Here is a 19,991-nt window from a genome sequence, read left to right as displayed (position 1 = left end):
GATCAGGCAATGACATGCCTCCTTCCCTTCTATAACCAGTGGGTCTGACTTAATTGTGATGGAACAAGTGCCTGAAAAATCCTTGAGGACACATACACATACTTGCCAATAGGGTATTACCATTTAGGGGGGCGGTGGCTTGTGTTTCTTGCTGTACATCTGCCGTTCCTTTTATATTTGCAGGGAGTTTAGACACAGTCTCAGAGCCGGGTACATTGATCAGTGAATTGAGAGAGTTCACTTGAAGAGCTACGGAGGCGGGGGACGAGTCTATTGACAACGCTGTGTCATCACTTCCCTGCGTGTTCTCATTTGGCGTCTTGGTTGCCACCTCCTCTGATTGTGTGCCTGTGGCATGTCTGCTTTGGTCTTTAGGCTGGCCTTTGTGCTGCCCACCGACATTTTGCACGAGCTCTTCTAGGAAAGGGAACAAAATACACGCATTAGGTTTGTTCGGTCATGCAGTGGTTTTCCTCTACAGCAGGCCCGCATGACTCACCAAGACAAATGCAGCCCACAACCCACCAGGGCCCTCGTAAATCTCCACTTTTTGCTTTTGGTCTGCACAATGTTTTTACTGTTTCTCTGAAACCCCTTACACGCCACACCTGGAAAGGCACCTCTCTGTAGTGTTCTGAGGTGATGTGCGTTATGCTGCCTCCTCGCCTGCCTTAGCGTTCCCTACTTATTCTTGTGGCCACCAAAGGCTCTCACCTTAGACTTCTTAGGATGGCCTAGTTATATTTGGTAGAACTTATTTATTTAATTCATTTGCACCCTGCCTTTTTCCCCAAAGGGGACCCAAAGCATCTTACATTGTTCTCTACGCCTCCATTTCATTGTCACTACAACCCTGTAAGGTATGTTAGGTTGAGAGAGTGTGACTGGCCCAAGGACACCCAGTGAAGTCACAAGTGGGTAATAAAATTGAGGCCTCCCAGATACTACTCCAGTACTCTTAACCACTACATCACACACAGAGAGAGAATGGTCAGTTCATGGTGGTGGCTATGTGGTAAAAGGGCCTCTCTTACTCTAAACAGAACAGTTTTCTCTTAAACACAGAGTTTATTTGGAAGTATAACAGCATAAATGTTTCAGTAAAGGTCATAAGCGTAATGGTTCCAGATAGGCGGACAGATCTTCTTCTTTCTCTAAAGTTTCTTAAACAGACCTAGCCACAAGGCTTATTTTTCTCACCTATCACTCCTAACTTGCACAAACCTTCATTTCCTAACTTGCCTCTTAGGCTAATAACTCCAACACAGGCTTATTTTTCCTCACTTGCCACTTTCATAACCGCCACACAGTGCATAGATTTCTCTCACAGCACTCCACAGCACCTCACCCCACTAACTCTCTCTCCCACTAAGCCTCTCAAAACCAACCAGTCAACTCGCCCCCCTAGGCCACAGCGGCCATCCAATCATAATGCACTTCACTCACCCATCCAGCCCCCCCCCACTCTACAGGCCTACATTTTAAATCACAGCAGTTCTTTTCCTCAAGGAAAGAAGCCTTCTCTAAATGCAAGATGTGTGATGGAGGGCCTTTTACTTCGGGGGAGGCTCCTCATGATTGGGAAATGTGCAATTGTTCACGGAATAGATCTATGGGATCCAACCCATTGTGGTTAGACCTGTGAAATGCAAAAGGTACAGATTCCCCAGATACAAACCACCACTGTGCAACAGGACCATTCAGCCAAAGGGAACGGCAGATGGCCTTCTGTTCTGTCCCAGAAGCCTTCCTCATTTGGCACTAAAAACACTTTGAAAAGTAGAGAGATTCCACGTAGCCTGACCCAACCATGTTTGCATGGAAGCACATCTCACTAAACGGGGTGGGAGGGATACACTTCATTGTGCTTTGGGGATTGAAGACTCTCTCCTCACTTAAACAATGGCCACATGTTACCCTTGCCTAACAAGAGAATCACGCCTTACAAATCAGATCTAATGGTAGCGAAGGCCTTTTAAAATCAGGCTTGACCACAAATCTCATTTCAATGAACTTTTCTGTCTGGAATTTTTCAATTATCTATTCATCACGGATACGTCACCGTCTGTTACGGGCAACTGTCTTATTTCTCTTCCATTTATAGAGACATTACTGCAGGTCTTTTAAGAATCAGTCTACCCAGGACAGATCTAAAGGATCAGCGCTGCATACTCCATTACAGGATCATAAATATGTTCTCACCGGACACTTTAAAGATGGAATTAACAGCAGGGGCCATGAGAGCAAGAGTAACATTTTTAACCACAGTCTAGACCCATTTTTGATCAGATCTGTAGCTGTACACCTCTAGCTCCTCCATTAAAAATATTAATCAGGGGGAAATGGCTTGAAAAATGAATTCAGACATATTGGTTTGGATCTAAAGTACTGGGAGCAGACCAAGGCTCATGGAATGGGATTTTCCAGTCTCCCCATGCCATAACTGCAACCTCCTGCAATTCTGCTCTTGGGAGTTACAGGACTCTCATTAACAGTATGGTGGGTGGAGAGAGGGCTGGGCCCCATGGGAGGGAGGAACTGGCAAACCCCCCCACATCTTCTCACCTCCAAATCAAGGCCCCCAATTCAAGACTGGAAGAAAGACAACCCAGTCCAGTATACAGAGTGTGGTCAGGTTTCAATAAGTAAAAGTACCAGTTGCATTTACTGGGAAAAGCTTCAGCCCCAAGAAAATGAACACAAACATGGCAACCAGTGTCCCCTCTAAGCTGAGTTAGTGTGAGCTAGCTCAGAGTTTTTTAGCCTCCGGCTCACACATTTTTGTCTTAGCTCAGGAAGGAAGGCTCCAGAACAAACTGATTTATGCAGTAGCCAAATCCCTTGCTCACAACTTTAATGCAAGGAGCTCACAAAGTAGAATTGTTGCTCACAAGACTCCACAGCTTAGAGGGAGCATTGATGGCAACTCTCAGAATGGGGAGCCAGACTGCTGCTTATACAGAAATATCAAGCCCACACTTTCCAAATTGTACCAATTAATTCAATAAGTTAAAAGAAAGCTTGGGTGATATTCGAATGCTAGAATTAGCATTGTTACTTCGTGCAGTCCAATATTTCAACATGTGGCTATTCGGATGGGCGTGATCCTCCTTCCAATGGCAACAGAAGAGGCTTTTAATCGAAGTGTTCTGTATAAACAAGCATGTGTTCTGTATACACAAGACCTTTAGGAAAACATAATGATCCTTGCTGCCGATCAGGTCGCTGGAGACTGATGGCATCTGGAAGCTCTTTCGTGGCTGACGTCTACATGCAGATGCAAATAATCTATATATAATCGTTCTGGCCCTTATTTCTGTTGGATTAAATGCTTTCCATAAAGCAGAGTTTTCTTAACAAAGGGCTAGGGAGGGAGGGAAATCTGACTGCATTCTGCTTTTAACATGCCTTTTAAAATTCCGTGGTCCTGAAATGTTTGCACGCAAAATGACGCTCCACATGCTTTGAACTATGCAGGGGAATCACCCCAGATTGTGACAGAAATATCTGATTCAGAGACATACCTGCAGTCAAGAGATGGGACGAGAAGCTGAACTCTCACCCACCCTGGATGGAGATGCCAAATGGCACCTTTCACTGGCCACATTGGCATGGACATGAACAGGCACATGCAATCCAGTGAGATGAGACTGCCCATCTGTTGAGCCAGCTAGAGTCCCTGTTCACAGAACCAATGAAGACAGAGAGACAAGTTCTGGACCAGCCTACCTATGTGCACAAGATTCTCACTGTGGGCACTGGGGGGGGGGGTAGGAATTCTGAAACTGAGGTGATGGTTTTCCCCTCAAGCACATGACGACTAGTCCTACTTTCAAAATTTTCATTCCAAAATTGTACATTCCAAGCTCACATAATAGATATAGATGAAGGGGTGAATCGAACCACCAGACCAAGACACGCACAGGTAAATTGGCAAAGTTGAAATATACCTTTTTCAGCTAACTCTTTCCACCTGTCTTTGTTTTCTTGGATGATCTGAACCAAGTTGTCTTTGAAGCTCATTAGATCCACAGTTGCTAAAGAGTTTTCTGAGCAAGTCCCACCATAGCATGCAGTGGTACGAGGCCCGATTCTTTTGTGCGCATCCGTGCTCCTGTCTCCAGTGCTGTTCTCACTGGGGGGAGGGGGAATAAACTAGATTAGAAACTGAGTAAGTGGGCTCAGTTGCATGGTAAGCCACAGCAGTTCCTTGCACTGAGATAGATGATAGGACATTCTTGAGTTAAATGAATAGAGCATTGTTACTGATGCAGAGAAGTCCCAGGTCCCTCCAGACAGCAAGCGCAGTGGATTACCCAAGGGAAAGACAGACAGAGCCTATAGATCAGGGGTCCCCAATACGGTGATTGTTTTTAGAAGGTGGGTGTGATCACGTGGCCGCTGTCCAGCAGTGCTTCTGATTGTCCAGTGGAGATCTGACTGGCCGTCTAAATTAAAATAATGCTGTTTCAACAGCAGCTGCCATCACAGTTTTACAAACAAACAGACAGAATAACCTTTCTTGTTGTACAAATCACACTAGAAATCACGGTCTTCTTATATGGTTCTACTTACAACCAAAGTTAATAGTTTTGCCACCATGCATAAATGACAACTGCACCAGTTGAATAGTGACCTAATGGTCCTTGAAAGTACAAGTCTCTCTTCAGCTTGATGTGGTCACCAGCTCGTGGTGCAGAGAGGAGTTTCCAGAAGAAAGCATGCAGTAGACGGCATGAGCTCAGGACTAGTGGTAGTGCGAACCAAAAGAGTGGTGACGGCATGTAAGCCGCCCTGAGCCACTTCAGCGGGAGGGTGGGTTAGAAATCTAATTCTCAAATAAATATCTTCTTATACGGTTCTACTTACAACCAAAGTTAATAGTTTTGCCACCATGCATAAATGACAGCTGCACCAGTAGAATAGTGACCTAATAGTCCTTGAAAGTACAAGTCTCTCTTCAGCTTGATGTGGTCACCAGCTCGTGGTGCAGAGAGGAGTTTCCAGAAGGAAGCATGCAGTAGACGGCATGAGCTCAGGACTAGTGGTAGTGCGAACCAAAAGAGTGGTGAGGGCATGTAAGCCACCCTGAGCCACTTCAGCGGGAGGGTGGGTTAGAAATCTAACTCTCCATGCCTAGGTTGCTTTGCCGTTTCTTAGGGCTTCATCAGGCCGCTTTTCTGAAGAGAGACTTGTACTTTCAAGGACTATTAGTCACTATTCAACTGGTGCAGTTGTCACTTATGCATGGTGGCAGAATTATTTGTTATGTGTATTAATTTTGGTTCTAAGTAGAACTGTGTAAGAAGACAGTCTCTAGTGTGATTTGTACAGCGCGATAGATTATTCTGTTTATTTGTTTGTATAACTGCATTCGCTGTATTTCCATTTTTGCGTGTTTGCCATTCTCCTCTCTCATTCCTCTTTTAAAAAATGACTCTCCATGTCCCCTGCCCTTGGGCTTTCTCTGTGTGCAGCTCTACTTCTCATGGTGGCCATTTTGTGGCTGGGCCCACCATCTTGTGCCAGAATTCCAACAGTGCCCACAGGCTAAAAAAGGCTGGGGACCCCTGCCATGGATTTTTTCCTGCACTGAACAAATAGCAGAACATAAAGCGGATGAGGAAAATTAAGAACACCCCTGACCTCCTGCTTTCTTATTCCCTCTGTCAAATTATGGACCTGGTTCTTCATATTTTAAAATGCAAGATATGATATCAAACCCTCAATGTTTTTGAACTGTGAGATGCAGAGCTGTAAGCCTTTTCTTAAACAACAAATTTACTTGGCTCAGATGGTATCTAATGAAGGGAGGTTTGACTCTCAAAAGCTCATTCCCCAAAACCTTGTTGGTCTCTGAGGCAGGGATGTCGAACTCATTTGTTATGAGGGCCAGATCTGACATAAATGAGACCTTGTTGGGCCAGGCCATGTGTGTCATAAAACGTAATGCCAGATAGCGGAGATATAAACTTTATAAAGGACAAACACAAAGGGTTTTTTTTTACTTAAAATAAAAACATGCTTAAAACGTTCGCACTCTTGCAATATTTTATTTATTTAACAGTTTGATAACTGACACCTCTTGCTCTGAATTACTGCATCAAAATGTCTGTGCTGTTGCAATCTTGAGTATGCTGTTCAAGTGTGTATCTGTAAGCTGCAAACTTACGATGATGCAGCAGCAGAAGAACTGGAAGAAGAAGAAGAAGACAGCCAGCTCCACTGCGGGCCTGATAGAAGCCCTCTGGGGGCCTAATCTGGCCCTTGGGCTGCATGTTTGACACCCCTGTCTAAGGTGCCACCATACTAAAATCTAGCTCTTCTACATCAGACCAGCATGGCTATCCATCCAAAACTTGCTCGGATGGCATACCATAACTGGTGCTAGAAAACGAACTTCCTCGAAATTTGCCTTGGCTAAATAACCTTCGCATTTTAGCTAGGCATTTTCAAGGGCCTCCTTTCTCCCTGATATTTCCTACAGAAAATTTCAGTTTCACTTTGCTGGAATTCAATTCTTTGTATAATTTGTTATTTCTGTCCTGTATAGTACACATCTGGAATGCAGTTGTTAAAATTGCCATTAGGTGGCAATATCATATTGGGTATTCTTCAAATTTCAATAAATTGAAAAACTTAATAGCAAAAGTTATATCGTGGGTAAGACAAAAAAAGCTTTTACTGAACCATGTTTAAAAAAAATAAAAACTCAAACCTGGGTGTTGTCAAAAAGGGAGGGCTTTCCGATTTTGAAGCTTCCTCTATAAGAGGGAAAACAATTTTCTCCATGGAGTCAGTAAGGAGAGAAAATGTTGGCTTCACTATGAAATCAATGAAACCTGCAGGGGAAGAATAAAAGAATATGGTGAGTATCCCCTTTCTTTACCAGTCGATAAGTAACAGCAGAATCTAAGTTGGTTTTGGAAAACACAATGCTCTAGCATTATTGAAGGCAAAATGGAATTAGGCCACTTGGGAAACCTCTGGAAGCTCCATGTTAGTCACTCTGAACACTCCAAAGAAACAGTGGGATACATGAGTACGGTGAGGAAATACATATTTCTTCAGTGTGAGGTGACATTTCCCAACTGAGTGTTAAAAACAACAACTGAATAGCTGTCCTTTTGTCTAATAGCTGAGGGCTGGTCACCAAAAAAAAGGGCCCCAGAAAATCCACACACTAGGGCCAGCCCCAATAACCATTTTAGGTTCTGCAAACCCAGGGGAACCCCTCAATTTGCAGAACCATTCAAAATGTTTTTTAAAAAGAGGTTTTTTAAAAATCCCCAAAGCTGACAGTGAAATCTGGGAAAATAAAAAACAGCACAGTTTGGACAGATATTGCCAAAGCAATCCAAAATGGTTCCTGGTTTACCAGCACTGGGTGAGGATGAGGCATATATGAGGGAAGTGGAATGGCAGCGAGACAGGGGTCCTTTCCGTACTAGATCTTAAATCCTGGTTTAACCCTGTCCCCAAACTTACATTCTACACTACACACGAGTTCACCCCTGTAGTTATCTCAGGGTACTTTACATTCTACACTCCACTCGAGTTCATCCCTGTAATTATCTCGGGGTATTTTTTTTTGTTTTCACATTACATTGAGATCACCCCCGGTTTCGCCGCACACTTGTCCCGGGATAAACGGATGCTGTTATAACCAGGGATAAATGCAAGGTATTGTGTCACAAGCTGAACTCTGATAAAACCAGGGATGAGATCCAAGTGCGGAAAGGACCAGAGAGACAGAGAAAAAGTGCAAGGGCATTGACAGACCCTGACCCACAGAGGGAGCTAGCAGGACAGAAGGAAGAAAAGTGGAGCCAAAGCTTGGGAGGAAGGGCTAGCAAGAGGAATGCAATTTCCTCTCCCTGCAAGTCCTTGTGGGTACCATTTTTGTTATACCTAAGTGAACTACAGATTTGAGACTTTAGAGGCATTTTATTCCATCACTGCCTAATTTCGACGAGCATTATAGAGGTGACATTTCAAGGAGAAGAAAAACAAACAAACAAAAAAAGAACACAAATGTCTTTATGACCTTTAATAAGATAAAATTAATGCAGGGTTAATTAACCGAGGATTAAATCTATCAGTGCTTATTAGTGATGACAGTTAAATGGAAACGTCCGTGTTCAGAGGTAGCTCTACTCGTGAATAACTGGTGCTACGGGGGCAACAATGGGAGACAGTGCCGTGCCTAGCTTTTTGGTTTTCCAGGCGCTCCTGGTTGGCCAACTGAAACAGAATGCTGGTCTGATCCAACCGGCCCTTTCTTACATTCTTATTATTTGCAGCTTTAAATTTCCTACCACGTTATTGTCCCTATAAGCTCTCTGCTTTAAGTGGCACTTAACGGGTTGATTTGATTTAGATAACACTAATACTAATAACATCTAGCATTAACATGATATTTTTAGTTTTCGAAGTCCTTCACATACATTCTTTCCTCACAGCAGCCAATATTATGGATACCAGAGAGGGGAACACCTCAGTCCACCTAGTAAGATTTGAACTGAGGGGAACTCCCCAATCACAGATTACTTTAGTAACTCTTTTAATATATATCCAACCGGCCCTTTCCTACATTCTTATTATTTGCAGCTTTAAATTTCCTACCACGTTATTGTCCCTATAAGCTCTCTGCTTTAAGTGGCACTTAACGGGTTGATTTGATTTAGATAACACTAATACTAATAACATCTAGCATTAACATGATATTTTTAGTTTTCGAAGTCCTTCACATACATTCTTTCCTCACAGCAGCCATTTAAGATGGGCCAATATTATGGGCACCAGAGAGGGAACACCTCAGTCCACCTAGTGAGAACTGAGGGGAACACCCCAATCACAGATTACTTTGGTAACTCTTTTAATATATATTTTATAGTAAACCTTTTAAAGGTATTTTATGCCAATAAAGGTAAAACTGATGACTGACTGACTCTGTTTACTTTTACCGCCCAGCCTGGCTGTACTCTTGAGAACTTCCAAGTCAGTCCCTGTGATCCAGTAGGGTGGCAGACCAGGGAGACTTGGGTTTGAACCCCCACTCATCCATGATGTCTGTTGGGTGTCCTTGATCCAGTGATTGTTCCTCCTCCACCTAACCTATCCCACAGGGTTATTGTAAGGATACAACAGGGGAGAGGAAAACTGTCACCCCAAGTTTCTCAGAGTTTCTCACAGGAGTTGTCGAGTCCCTTCTGCTGAACAATGAGCACCTATAGTTTTTTGTGTGTCGTTGCTTAGTTTTGGAAAGATGTGCTGCATAGCAAACAAGGGTTCCATAGCTCCTGCCACTCTTTGCATCTATGCTGAGAAGACCAGCAGGACAGAGAGGGGAGATCACTCAGTGGTAGATTATGCCAATAAAGGTCAACTGATGACTGACTGACTCTGTTTACTTTTACCGCCCAGCCTGGCTGTACTCTTGAGAACTTCCAAGTCAGTCCCTGTGATCCAGTAGGGTGGCAGACCAGGGAGACTTGGGTTTGAACCCCCACTCATCCATGATGTCTGTTGGGTGTCCTTGATCCAGTGATTGTTCCTCCTCCACCTAACCTATCCCACAGGGTTATTGTAAGGATACAACAGGGGAGAGGAAAACTGTCGCCCCAAGTTTCTCAGAGTGGTTTTCCCTCAGATTAGGAACCTCACAGGAGTTGTCGAGTCCCTTCTGCTGAACAATGAGCACCTATAGTTTTTTTTTGTGTCGTTGCTTAGTTTTGGAAAGATCTGCTGCATAGCAAACAAGGGTTCCATAGCTCCTGCCACCCACTCTTTGCATGTATGCTGAGAAGACCAGCAGGACAGAGAGGGGAGATCACTCAGTGGTAGAGATGCCTCTGTGGCTCTGTCCCTCGGTTTGTTCCTCACTACTGCATAATTCCTGGTGCTTATCTTCTATTTCTGTTCCACAGCTCTTTTGGTCTGCAGCCCATGGTCCTGGCCTTGATACCACTTGGGTATTCCCTCTGGTTCTCCCTCTTCCTGTCAGATGACTTTGATGTCACACAGCTTCCTGTCATGTGATAACAATCCACTGGGGCCCAAGCTCTGAGGGTTCCAAGTCTGAAAAGGCTGCCTTAGAGGGAGGGTGGGATAAAAATGTGGTAACAAAAGTAAACTATGGGTGGAAACACACTTCTGCACCCAGACAGTCCTTCTGGATGCGGTCCCATGGACACAAAGTGGTGCCCAGAACCATTGTCCATCTTCTGAACAGAAGAGATCTTCCAACACTGCTTCTGGATCAGGACCGTTATGTGACTGAGCCTAGGGTTGCCAAGTCGTGGCGGGGGATTGTATGTCTTCGCAGAATCCGTGCTGCGGGGACGGCGAGATGCTTTGCACCCGCCGTCGCCAGGATGTGACGCTATGCGTCGCTCTGGCAACGGGGCTCCAAACAGCCCCATTGCCAGAGCGACACGTAGCGTCATGTCCTGGTGACGGTGGTGCAACGCGTCTCGCTGTCCCCGCGGCACGGATTCTGCGAAGACATGCGATTTGGCGAGATTTGGTAAGCCTAGACTGAGCTGATATTTCAAATCACTGTTTATTATTCCAAGCAAGTATAAGTTCACAATGTGTTAGCAGTGTTCTGTCAAATCAGTGAATGGAAACAAGCAATATCCCTGGGAAACAGATTTCAACCCACAGTTCTGAGATGTCAGTACTGAACAATGTCTTTTTTAAAAAAAATACATGTTGAGGCAAGAAATTACACAAAGCATTATCCCCCACGGGAAACTAAAGAGGCAAAAAAATAATAATAATTCGATAGGACACAGAACAGCAGCAGATTTCCACATCCTTTCTGCATGTTAGATAAATGTGCCAAGCACAAAAGCAAAAAGTAGCTTGCTACCTCATTGAAAATGGTTATGATCAGAGGGAGAGACTCTTCTACTTAGGTGAACCGGGATGTGGCAGCACTGACACCTAGGAGTTCAGCCTCCCCTCTCATTTGTTAGCTGGGCATATTTGACAGCATGAGAGAGAGAACATCTGAAAATGTGCTCGGTGCGTTTTTGTCATCACTGAATCGGCAAAGCCAGCTCTCACATTCAGGTGATCAAGAGCCGGCGCCAAAGACGTTCCAGGTGACTCATTTGCAGAAATCATGGCTCACACGAGCAGACGGCTCATGTGAGCAAACGAATCCTGGCAGAAAGCATCTGGGAGGGACTGCAGCTACTCTTCAGTCACCCAGAAAATCCTGACACTCCCTTGCTTAATCATATATCTGCCTGGCATTCGGAGAAGATGGCAGCAGAACCACAAGTAACCATCCATCACTATGTGGTTAGTGAGGTGCTGTGGTAGATGTCCTCACCCTTTCAGCCGGGTTGCCAGTGCTGGGTTGGGAAATACTTGGAGATTTGGGGGGTGGAGCCTGGGGAGGGTGCAGTTTGGGGATGTGAGGGACCTTTACAGGGTATAATGCCATACAGTCCACCTTCCAAAGCAGCCATTTTCTCCCAGGGAACTGATCCCTGCCATCTAGAGACCAGTTATAATTCCAGGAGATCTCCAGCCATCGCCTGGAGTCTGGCAACCTTAGCCAGTGGCCTTCTCTTCTCAGTCCTTCTCTGCACCCTCCCTTGCCTGTGATTTGAGTGAGGGAAGGGACCGTACACCAGGAAAAGGTGTGTGTACTTCATGGAGTTCCTCCACTCTGTCCCAAGTCTGGAGACCTCAGACTGGAAGGGGAGGGTTCTACAGTACCCTTTGCCTCCCCAAAAGTGCTGCTCCTCTGATCTAAGGACATGAGCTTCCCCCTTGGCCACCCTCCCCTGCCCTTTTGAAGAGGGCTCTGCATTCAGAGCAGGCCCCCTTCAGGCTCCTTGGCCTCTCATGGGGCTCGACTCCCCATAAGAGGTCAAGGAAGTCACCTGATGCAGCTCTGCCTCTGCCCCAGGGGAAGGCTCCAAGACTCTGTAGTAGAGCAACTGTTTGGCACGCAGAAGGTCCCAGGTTTCAATCCCTGGCATCTCCAGTTGGGATCAAGTTGTAGGTGATAAGAAAGAACTCTGGAGAGACACTGTGGGACTGGGTAGACAATACTTGATGGACTGATGGTCTGACTCGGTATAAGGCAGTTTCATGTGTGTGCCTTCCCAGCTGAGCTGACTCAAGGGCCATTGGTGCAGCCCTACTGTAACCACACCTCCCATTCATCCCCCCCCCACCAAGCCAGGGGAGTGCAGTAGCTTCAAAGACCACCACCTTCTTGTTGGGAATAACTGATTAATTAGTCCAGTATCCCATCTCAAACTTAGCAGAGTGCACCCTGGCTACACACAGTAGAATCCTGTTCTCAGTGTGCTGGCAGACTTACAAAGTAACAGGGATCCACTTTTTCCGTTTCAAGACTAATAATAGTCCTTTTACTTAGTAACAGGGATCCACTTTTTCAGTTTCAAGACTAATAATAGTCCTTTCACTTAGGAACTACATTCTAGATAGTGAAGCTTAAGAGATAGACACAGAACTAATCTCAGCTACCTTGGACGGGTCCGGATGCAGAGAGGCATCCAGCCTCCATTGTGGATGTGTGCAAGAGAGGAAAGTGAGAGGGCAGAATGGAAGGAAGGAAGGCAATTTATCAGTCTACAGCAAAGAACAGAATCCGGAGAGTAAACAGGGAGAAAACCCACAGTTTGCCTGTCTATCTCACTGGCTTGTTTGCAGTCCCCTTCCCCCTTTGTAAGCTGAGGCTTGAGGACAGCGACTAGGCCGTCTCTTCCAACACATCTTCCTTGCTGAATGGCCAGACAGCACAGGTGGCCCCGAAGCATAAGGAGCTGAAAGCAGGTGAGTTTCTGACCCTAAACCTAAGATGCTGGTTACAGATCTGTCAGTGTCATTGTTATTATTATTATTACCCAGAGCACCTGAGCACAGTACAAAAAGAATATTAAAAGTATATTTGCATAGTGCTGTAGTAATAACAATAACAACAACAACTGCAGTGTGCTCAAGGCCAGGGAGGTATGCTGGGATTCCATTGTGGGGTAATGGACTGAGTGTTGAATTAGGACCCGGATGGTCCATGTTCAAGTCCCCACTACTCAGCCGTTAACTCACTGGGTAACCTCGGGTCAGTCACCTTCGCTCAGTTTTGCATACCTCACAGGTTTTCGTGAGCACAAAGTGGAAGAGGGCGAAGCATATATGCCACCTTGAAAGAGCAGGTTAAAAATAGCAACCCAGCAGCTGACCAGGACCGGGAAATCCCTGATGCATCATGATGTCTATGCTCAGTGCAGACAGTGACGTTTCTTCAACGTTCTATTGACTTTCCCTTCATCCCCCCTCACCCCCACATTCTGTCTTGTTCTCATTGCGATCTCACCCCTTCTTTTTAAAAACCAGAACAGAGTTTGAGTCCAACTTTAAGACCAACAAAGTTTTATTCAAGGTATAAACTGTATCTGAAGAAGAGAAAGCTTATACCTTGAATAAAAACTTGTTGGTCTTAAAGGTGCCGATGGACTCAAACTTTGTTCTGCTGCTTCAGACCAACATGGCTACCCACCAGGATCTATTTTCTAAAACCAGTAACCCTAGCCTCCATTTCTCCTCAGAGTGTGAGGCTTTTAACGTGGAAGGACCCCAGTCCTCCTAGACGGTGTCAAACTCATTTGTTACGAGGGCCGGATCTGGCATAAATGTAACTTTGTCGGGCCAGGCCACGTGTGCCATTAAACGTAATGTCAGATACCGGAAATAGAAACTGTATAAAGGACAGCAATTGGTAAGCTCTGAGTTGATGCATCCTCACCGCAAGGCCCCATGATCTGGGAGGGGGATGCAGAGGAAAACCCACATAAGGCGGACTGGAGAGGCAGCAGTGAAGCATTGAGCAGATGCTCCCATGATGCTTGAGTGCTGCAGAGGTGGTTGTTCTGCCATGCTGAAGCCACAATGGAGTGGCTCCACCCACTCCCCCCCAGCACTCCCTCCCTAGCATCAGTTCACAATGGAGTGTCTCCACCCACTCCCCCCAGCTCTCCCTCCCTTGTATCAGTTGCCTGGATGGGCTGGTTCCGGCCCCCAGGCCTTATGTTTGACATCCCTGTCCTAGATGCCTTCAGCTGGTTGATGAAGCAACGCACTCTTCAAGCTTAAGCACCTAAATCTTCCTATTTGACAATGTTCATTGCAAAACAATGAATCTCTCTCTCTCTCTCTCTCTCTCACTCACACACACACACACACACTGAGCATTACCTATTTGGGACTGAGCCACCATGGTAGATTTGCGATCGCAGAGAGGAGAGAATGGCAGTCCAAGTTCAGCCTCTTTGTCTCCCTGAGGGCAAAAAATGTCAAAACTGTAAATCTAAATATACAAATGAAAGCCAAGACAGAGAAGTCACAGAATGCACCAAAACATACCTCCGACTGTTTAACAAGACCAGCTTGCGGGCAATATTGTTCCCGAAGGAGAAAGAACAAAAAAACCCAAAAAACAAACCCCAGAGCCCATGTATAGGCAAGCAGTGTTTTCCCACTGCTTGTAACAGAAAGGGGAAACACTTTGCACGCTCTGAGGGAGCGGCCACAATTTGTAACGAATGCCTTGAATGTGTGGGGTTTGAACGATATACTCTACACCTATTAATTTTTTTGGTCATTGAATTACACCCATGGAGTTAAATGAGATAATCACCCCAACATCAAGATGCTAATCCATGCACAGCAACATGCACTGGCTCTACTAGAAAAGCAAAAAAGGACACTGGTGGGGAGGAAAGACAGGAACTTGGATCAAGCATGCAGACCCTCAACATTTTCAGCAGAAAAGAGCAAGAGTCCAGTAGCACCTTAAAGGCTAACAAAATTGGTGCCAGGGTACGTGCTTTCATGAGTCACTGCCCACTTTAGAAATGAGTGGTGACTCACGAAACCTCCTACCCTGCCACCAATTTTGTTAGCCTTTAAGGTGCTACTGGACTCTTGCTCTTTTCTACAGCTACAGACAGACTAACGTGGCTACCCATCTTGATCTATCAATATTTTCTGTTTGTCGCTGATAGCATTGACCACCTGTTAGGCTGTGACAGAGGGAGAAAGAAGCAGCCGAATTCCATGTATTTTGTACGGTCCCCTGCTATGCATATAAAACTTTTGCACATAGATGGCTGGAGATGAATGTGTGGAGGAGGCTGGGCCAGTGAGCAAGAATATAAAGTTATGAGGTCTTCTGTCATCGAAGCATAAGTGGAACCGCTGCTATGGCTCATCTGCCGGAGACTAATGGGTATTCAGAGACTTGACAAAAGAGAATTAATCATGCCTACGGACTGGTGATATTTTACTTAATGTCTTAAGAAATCTCTCCTCTACCTTTAGATCAGAGCTGGTGGGTGGGGGTTTGAATCTACAGTCAGAATCCAGTGACTAAAGAGTTTAAGTTGGACTGCTGGCAACCTCAAAGAAGGGCTAGGGAGTTTCAAAAACTTGCTCTCCGTGGGAATATGATGTAGGACCAGAAATTTTGCTCCCTGCTGTAGGAGTATTTACTTTCACTATGGTCTGCTTATAAATTTAAAAAGATATTATAAAGCCACCAAAATTCACCAGTGAGCTCTCATCCAAAGGAAACAAAACCCTGTAACAATACACAGGAACACAAGAGGTGCCCTGCTGGATCAGTCCAGTGGTCCATCTACTCCAGCACCCTGTTTTACACAGTAGTCAATCAGTTGCCCTGGTACGTCAACATACAGAACACAGAGGCTAAGGCCTTCCCCTGATATTGCCTCCTTGCACTAGTATCAATGACTTCTCACTACCTGAGGAAGTGGGTGGGTTTAAGAATGTAAATGTTTATAATGACTAGGGTTGCCAAGTCTCTTACCTTGGAAAGCAGGGGAGAGTCGGTCCCTTCCTGGGACAATCTCGCGCGCCGCGATGACATCACCCGGAAGTGACGTCATAATGCTGGGGATGTCACCGGGCAACGCTCTAGCAATCAGCCTGAAAACTCTATGGTACCATAGAGTTTTCAGGCTGATTGCTAGAGCATTGCCCGGCAACATGCCCAGTGTGATGATGCCACTTCCAGGCGACGTCATCATCCCGGGCACATCGGCCTGATCTGGGCACTTTGGAGGTGGGGGTTTCCCCTACCGGCTGGATCCGGACCGGCGGGTTGGGGGCCCTTTGGGTGGGAAAACTTCCACCACCCCCTGGGGGGACTTAGCAACTCTAATAATGACCAAGTTGGATAAGTGCTTGTAGAAGTTTTCTGCCCAACTAAGAAAAGGTTAGATCAAATAATAGCAAGAATAATATGCAAAAAAAATGGCTATTTCCCCTGTTTTTTGTCATTTAAGGGGATGCACTTAACCATACTTGCATTTTATAAAATTAGCTTTTCTAATTTTTAGGCTATATTTCCAATCAGATCTATGGCATAAGCTCCGTGCTTGGGCCCCAGGTACAAAAACCTTCTGTTCACAAATGCAAAGGAAAACACTACGCACCCGCATTTCATTGTTCCTTTTTCTTTATCGGTTCAAAATACAGCACCAGGTACAGCTGGTGACATATTGCTGCTTGTTATTAGCAAGTTTTATTATAGCTGAAATGCTTCACAAAAGAGCCGTATTAAGTCTTCACCTCAGAAACGTAGAATGTTGAAGGATGAGTCAGCCAACGTTAACCACATGGAAGTCCCACTCTCTCTTGTACAGACTATTAGCAGAGTTGGTTTACCCAATCAACCCAGAATCAGAACCTCTGAAAAAATATTTCACTTGGTGTTTTGGGGAAGGCACATAAGTTCTCTCTGATGCACTTGGAAGCTCATGTTGCAAACTACAGCGCCTCCCGGAATAATGTTCATAGTTACCTGTTTTTGCATTTTTCCATCTTAGGCAGATAAGGCTGCTGAAGCCATATCTCTCCACCCAGGACTTAGCTACAGTGATCCATGCAATGGTCACTTCCAGGCTTGATTACTGCAACTCGCTCTGTGTAGGCTTACCCTTGAGGCTGACCCAGAAACTACAGCTGGTGCAAAATGCGGCGGCGCGCCTGCTGACATGGACACCTGTGCAGGCTCATATCTGGCAGGTGCTTCGCCAACTGCACTGGTTGCCAGTTGACTTCCTTAGGTTTCATACCTTTAATCATATATGCCAATTGGGCAGGGGTTCTATACCATTTCAAAATTATATTTCTGTCAAGCTCTCTATACTTTTCTAATTTAATTTTCTTCAAATTCACCATTAACCTATTAACGTCGTCAGAAGTTATTTGTTTTTCTTTATTCCATTTATTTTTTAAGGTTCTTAGTATAAACTCCTTATCTTTCACCAATTCAAGGTAAATTTTCCCTGCTAATCCTTTCCTTATTTCATCCACATATAATACCTGTTCTAAATTATTGTCTTCCCTTTTTATAGCTTCTATATACTTATCTTGTTTAAACTTATCAACCCAAATAATATGCCAGGGAACCCACAGCCAGCTGATTTGTTAGATGCATGACTGTGTTTTAATGTTTATTCATTTTAAATGGTTTACATTGTTTAATTTTAATTGTATTTATTGTATGTTTTGTGATGTTACCTGTCCCGAGCCCGCTCACGGGATGGGCAGGCTGTAAATACAAATAATTAGTAAATAATAAATTAATAGAAGCTGTTACAGAAAATGAGGAAGGCTGCGACAGGATACACGAATTGTGGCAATGTTTCAGTATGCCAAATGCATATGAGATGAATCTCCCGGAAGGGAGGATGCACATGCCCAGATTTGTAAAACTTCATACATAAATTTTACAGCTGCAAAACCTCATGGGGTACAAACTGAAGTTTGATTTATGGCATCTGTCTGCAGTGAGTGAGAGCACCCAATGTATTGTACAGGAAAGATCTCTCATTAGGATACTAGGTACCAGCGGGCTCCTTTTCAAAAATTCACTTTGTTGCCGCCTCAGTTTGCTGTTCAGTCGCACAGTCGAGTCCGACTCTTTGTGACTCCATGGACCAGATCCCGCCAGGCCTTCTGGTCTTCCGCCGTCCTCTGAAGTTGGCTCAATTTCATGTTCGTTGCATCGATGACACTGTCTAACCATCTCATCTTTTGCCGTCCCCGTCTTCTTTGACCTTCAATCTTTCCCAGCATCAGGGTCTTCTCCAGTGAGTGCTCCCTTCTCATTTGGTGGCCAAAGTATTTGAGCTTCAGTTTCATTATCTGGCCTTCCAGGGAACAGTCAGGGTTGATTTCTTTTAGGATTGACTGATTTGATCTTCTTGCAGTCCAAGGGACTCTCAAGAGTCTTCTCCAGCACCATAGTTCAAAAGAATCTATTCTTCGGCGCTCGGCCTTCCTTATAGTCCAGCTCTCGCAGCCATACATGACTACTGGGAATACCATTGCTTTGACCATGCGGACTTTTGTTGGCAGGGTGATGTCTCTACTTTTTATCATGCTGTTTAGGTTCGCCATCGCTTTCCTCCCAAGGAGCAGGCGTCTTTTAATTTCATGGCTGCAGTCACAGTCTGCGGTGATCTGGGATCCCAGGAACGTGAAGTCTGTCACTACTTCCACAGCTTCCCCTTCTATTTGCCAAGGAGTGATGGGGCCGGATGCCATGATCTTAGTTTTTTTGATGTTGAGCTTCAAGCCCACTTTTGCGCTCTCCTCTTTTACCCTGAGCAAGAGGCTCTTTAGGTCCTCTTCACTTTCTGCCATTAGAGTGGTATCGTCTGCATATCTGAGGTTGTTGATCTTTTCCCCAGCAATCTTAATTCCCGCTTGTGATTCATCCAGGCCAGCATTTCGCATGATGTACTCTGCATATATATTAAATAAGCAAGGTGACAGTATACATCCTTGTCGTACTCCTTTTCCTATGCTAAACCAATCAGTTGTTCCATATCTGGTTCTAACTGTTGCTTCTTGGCCCTTATACAGGTTTCTCAAGAGACATGTGAGGTGGTCTGGTACTCCCATCTCTTTAAGGACCTGCCATAGTTTGTTGTGATCCACACAGTCAAAGGCTTTAGCATAGTCAATGAAGCAGAAGTAGATATTTTTCTGGTACTCTCTTGCTTTCTCCATAATCCAGCGAATGTTGGCAATATGATCTCTCGTTCCTCTACCTCTTCGAAACCCAGCTTGTACTTCTGGCAGTTCTCTGTCCATGTACTGTTGAAGCCTAGCTTGTAGGATCTTGAGCATGACCTTGCTAGCGTGTGATATGAGTGCAATTGTGCGATAGTTTGAACATTCCTTGGCATTGCCCTTCTTTGGGATTGGAATGTATACTGACCTTTTCAAATCCTGTGGCAAATTGAGTGCAGCACTTTAACAGCATCATCTTTTAAGACTTTGAATAGCTCAGCTGGGATACCATCACCTCCACTAGCTTTGTTGTTAGTAATGCTTTCTAAGGCCCATTTAACTTCACATTCCAGGATGTCTGGCTCGATGTCAGTGATTATACCGTCGTGGTTCTCAAGGACATTGAGGTCTTTCTTGTATAATTCTTCTGTGTATTCTTACCATCTTTTCCAAATCTCTTCTGCTTCTGTTAGGTCCCTACCGTTTTTGTCCTTTATCATGGCCAGCTTTGCATGGAACGTTCCCTTGATGTCTCTGGTTTTCTTGAAGAGATCTCTAGTCCTTCCCATTCTATTGTTTTCCTCTATTACTTTGCATTGTTCATTCAGGAAGGCCGCCTCAGTACAGAACAGCTAAATTCAAGTCCAGTAGTGCCTTAGATACCAACAAGATTTTGTGTGTGTGTGTGTGTTTGAGATGTTAAGTTGCTTGTGACTTATGGCAGCCCTATGAATTAGTGACCTCCAAAACATCCCATCATTGATAGACTACCAGGTCTTGCAAACTTGAAGCTGTGGATTCCTTTAATGAGTCAAACGCTCAACTGCATCTCTCTATGCATCCTTCCAAACAATGACTGGCTATTGCACATTCATATCCTTCACTATTTCACACTC

The 19,991-nt window shown here is 44.8% G+C and overlaps 1 protein-coding gene across 1 annotated transcript in view; it reads right to left on the bottom strand.

The window, feature by feature from the left end:
- Window positions 1-19,991, bottom strand: part of PDE1A (phosphodiesterase 1A) — a 156,551-nt gene that overhangs the window by 6,299 nt on the left and 130,261 nt on the right. The window contains exons 11-14 of the mRNA XM_015406081.1: window positions 14,245-14,326; window positions 6,719-6,842; window positions 3,951-4,135; window positions 121-417 (exon numbers count right to left, since the gene is read on the bottom strand). Coding sequence (XP_015261567.1) covers window positions 121-417; window positions 3,951-4,135; window positions 6,719-6,842; window positions 14,245-14,326 — 688 coding nt within the window. The remainder of the gene's footprint in view (window positions 1-120; window positions 418-3,950; window positions 4,136-6,718; window positions 6,843-14,244; window positions 14,327-19,991) is intronic.

Source organism: Gekko japonicus, unplaced genomic scaffold (genome assembly GCF_001447785.1).
Source record: "Gekko japonicus isolate JY-2015 unplaced genomic scaffold, Gekko_japonicus_V1.1 scaffold630, whole genome shotgun sequence".
Taxonomy (NCBI): Eukaryota; Metazoa; Chordata; class Lepidosauria; order Squamata; family Gekkonidae; genus Gekko; species Gekko japonicus.
The sequence above is the reverse complement of the archived record's forward strand: the minus strand, read 5'-3'. Positions and strand labels throughout refer to the sequence as shown.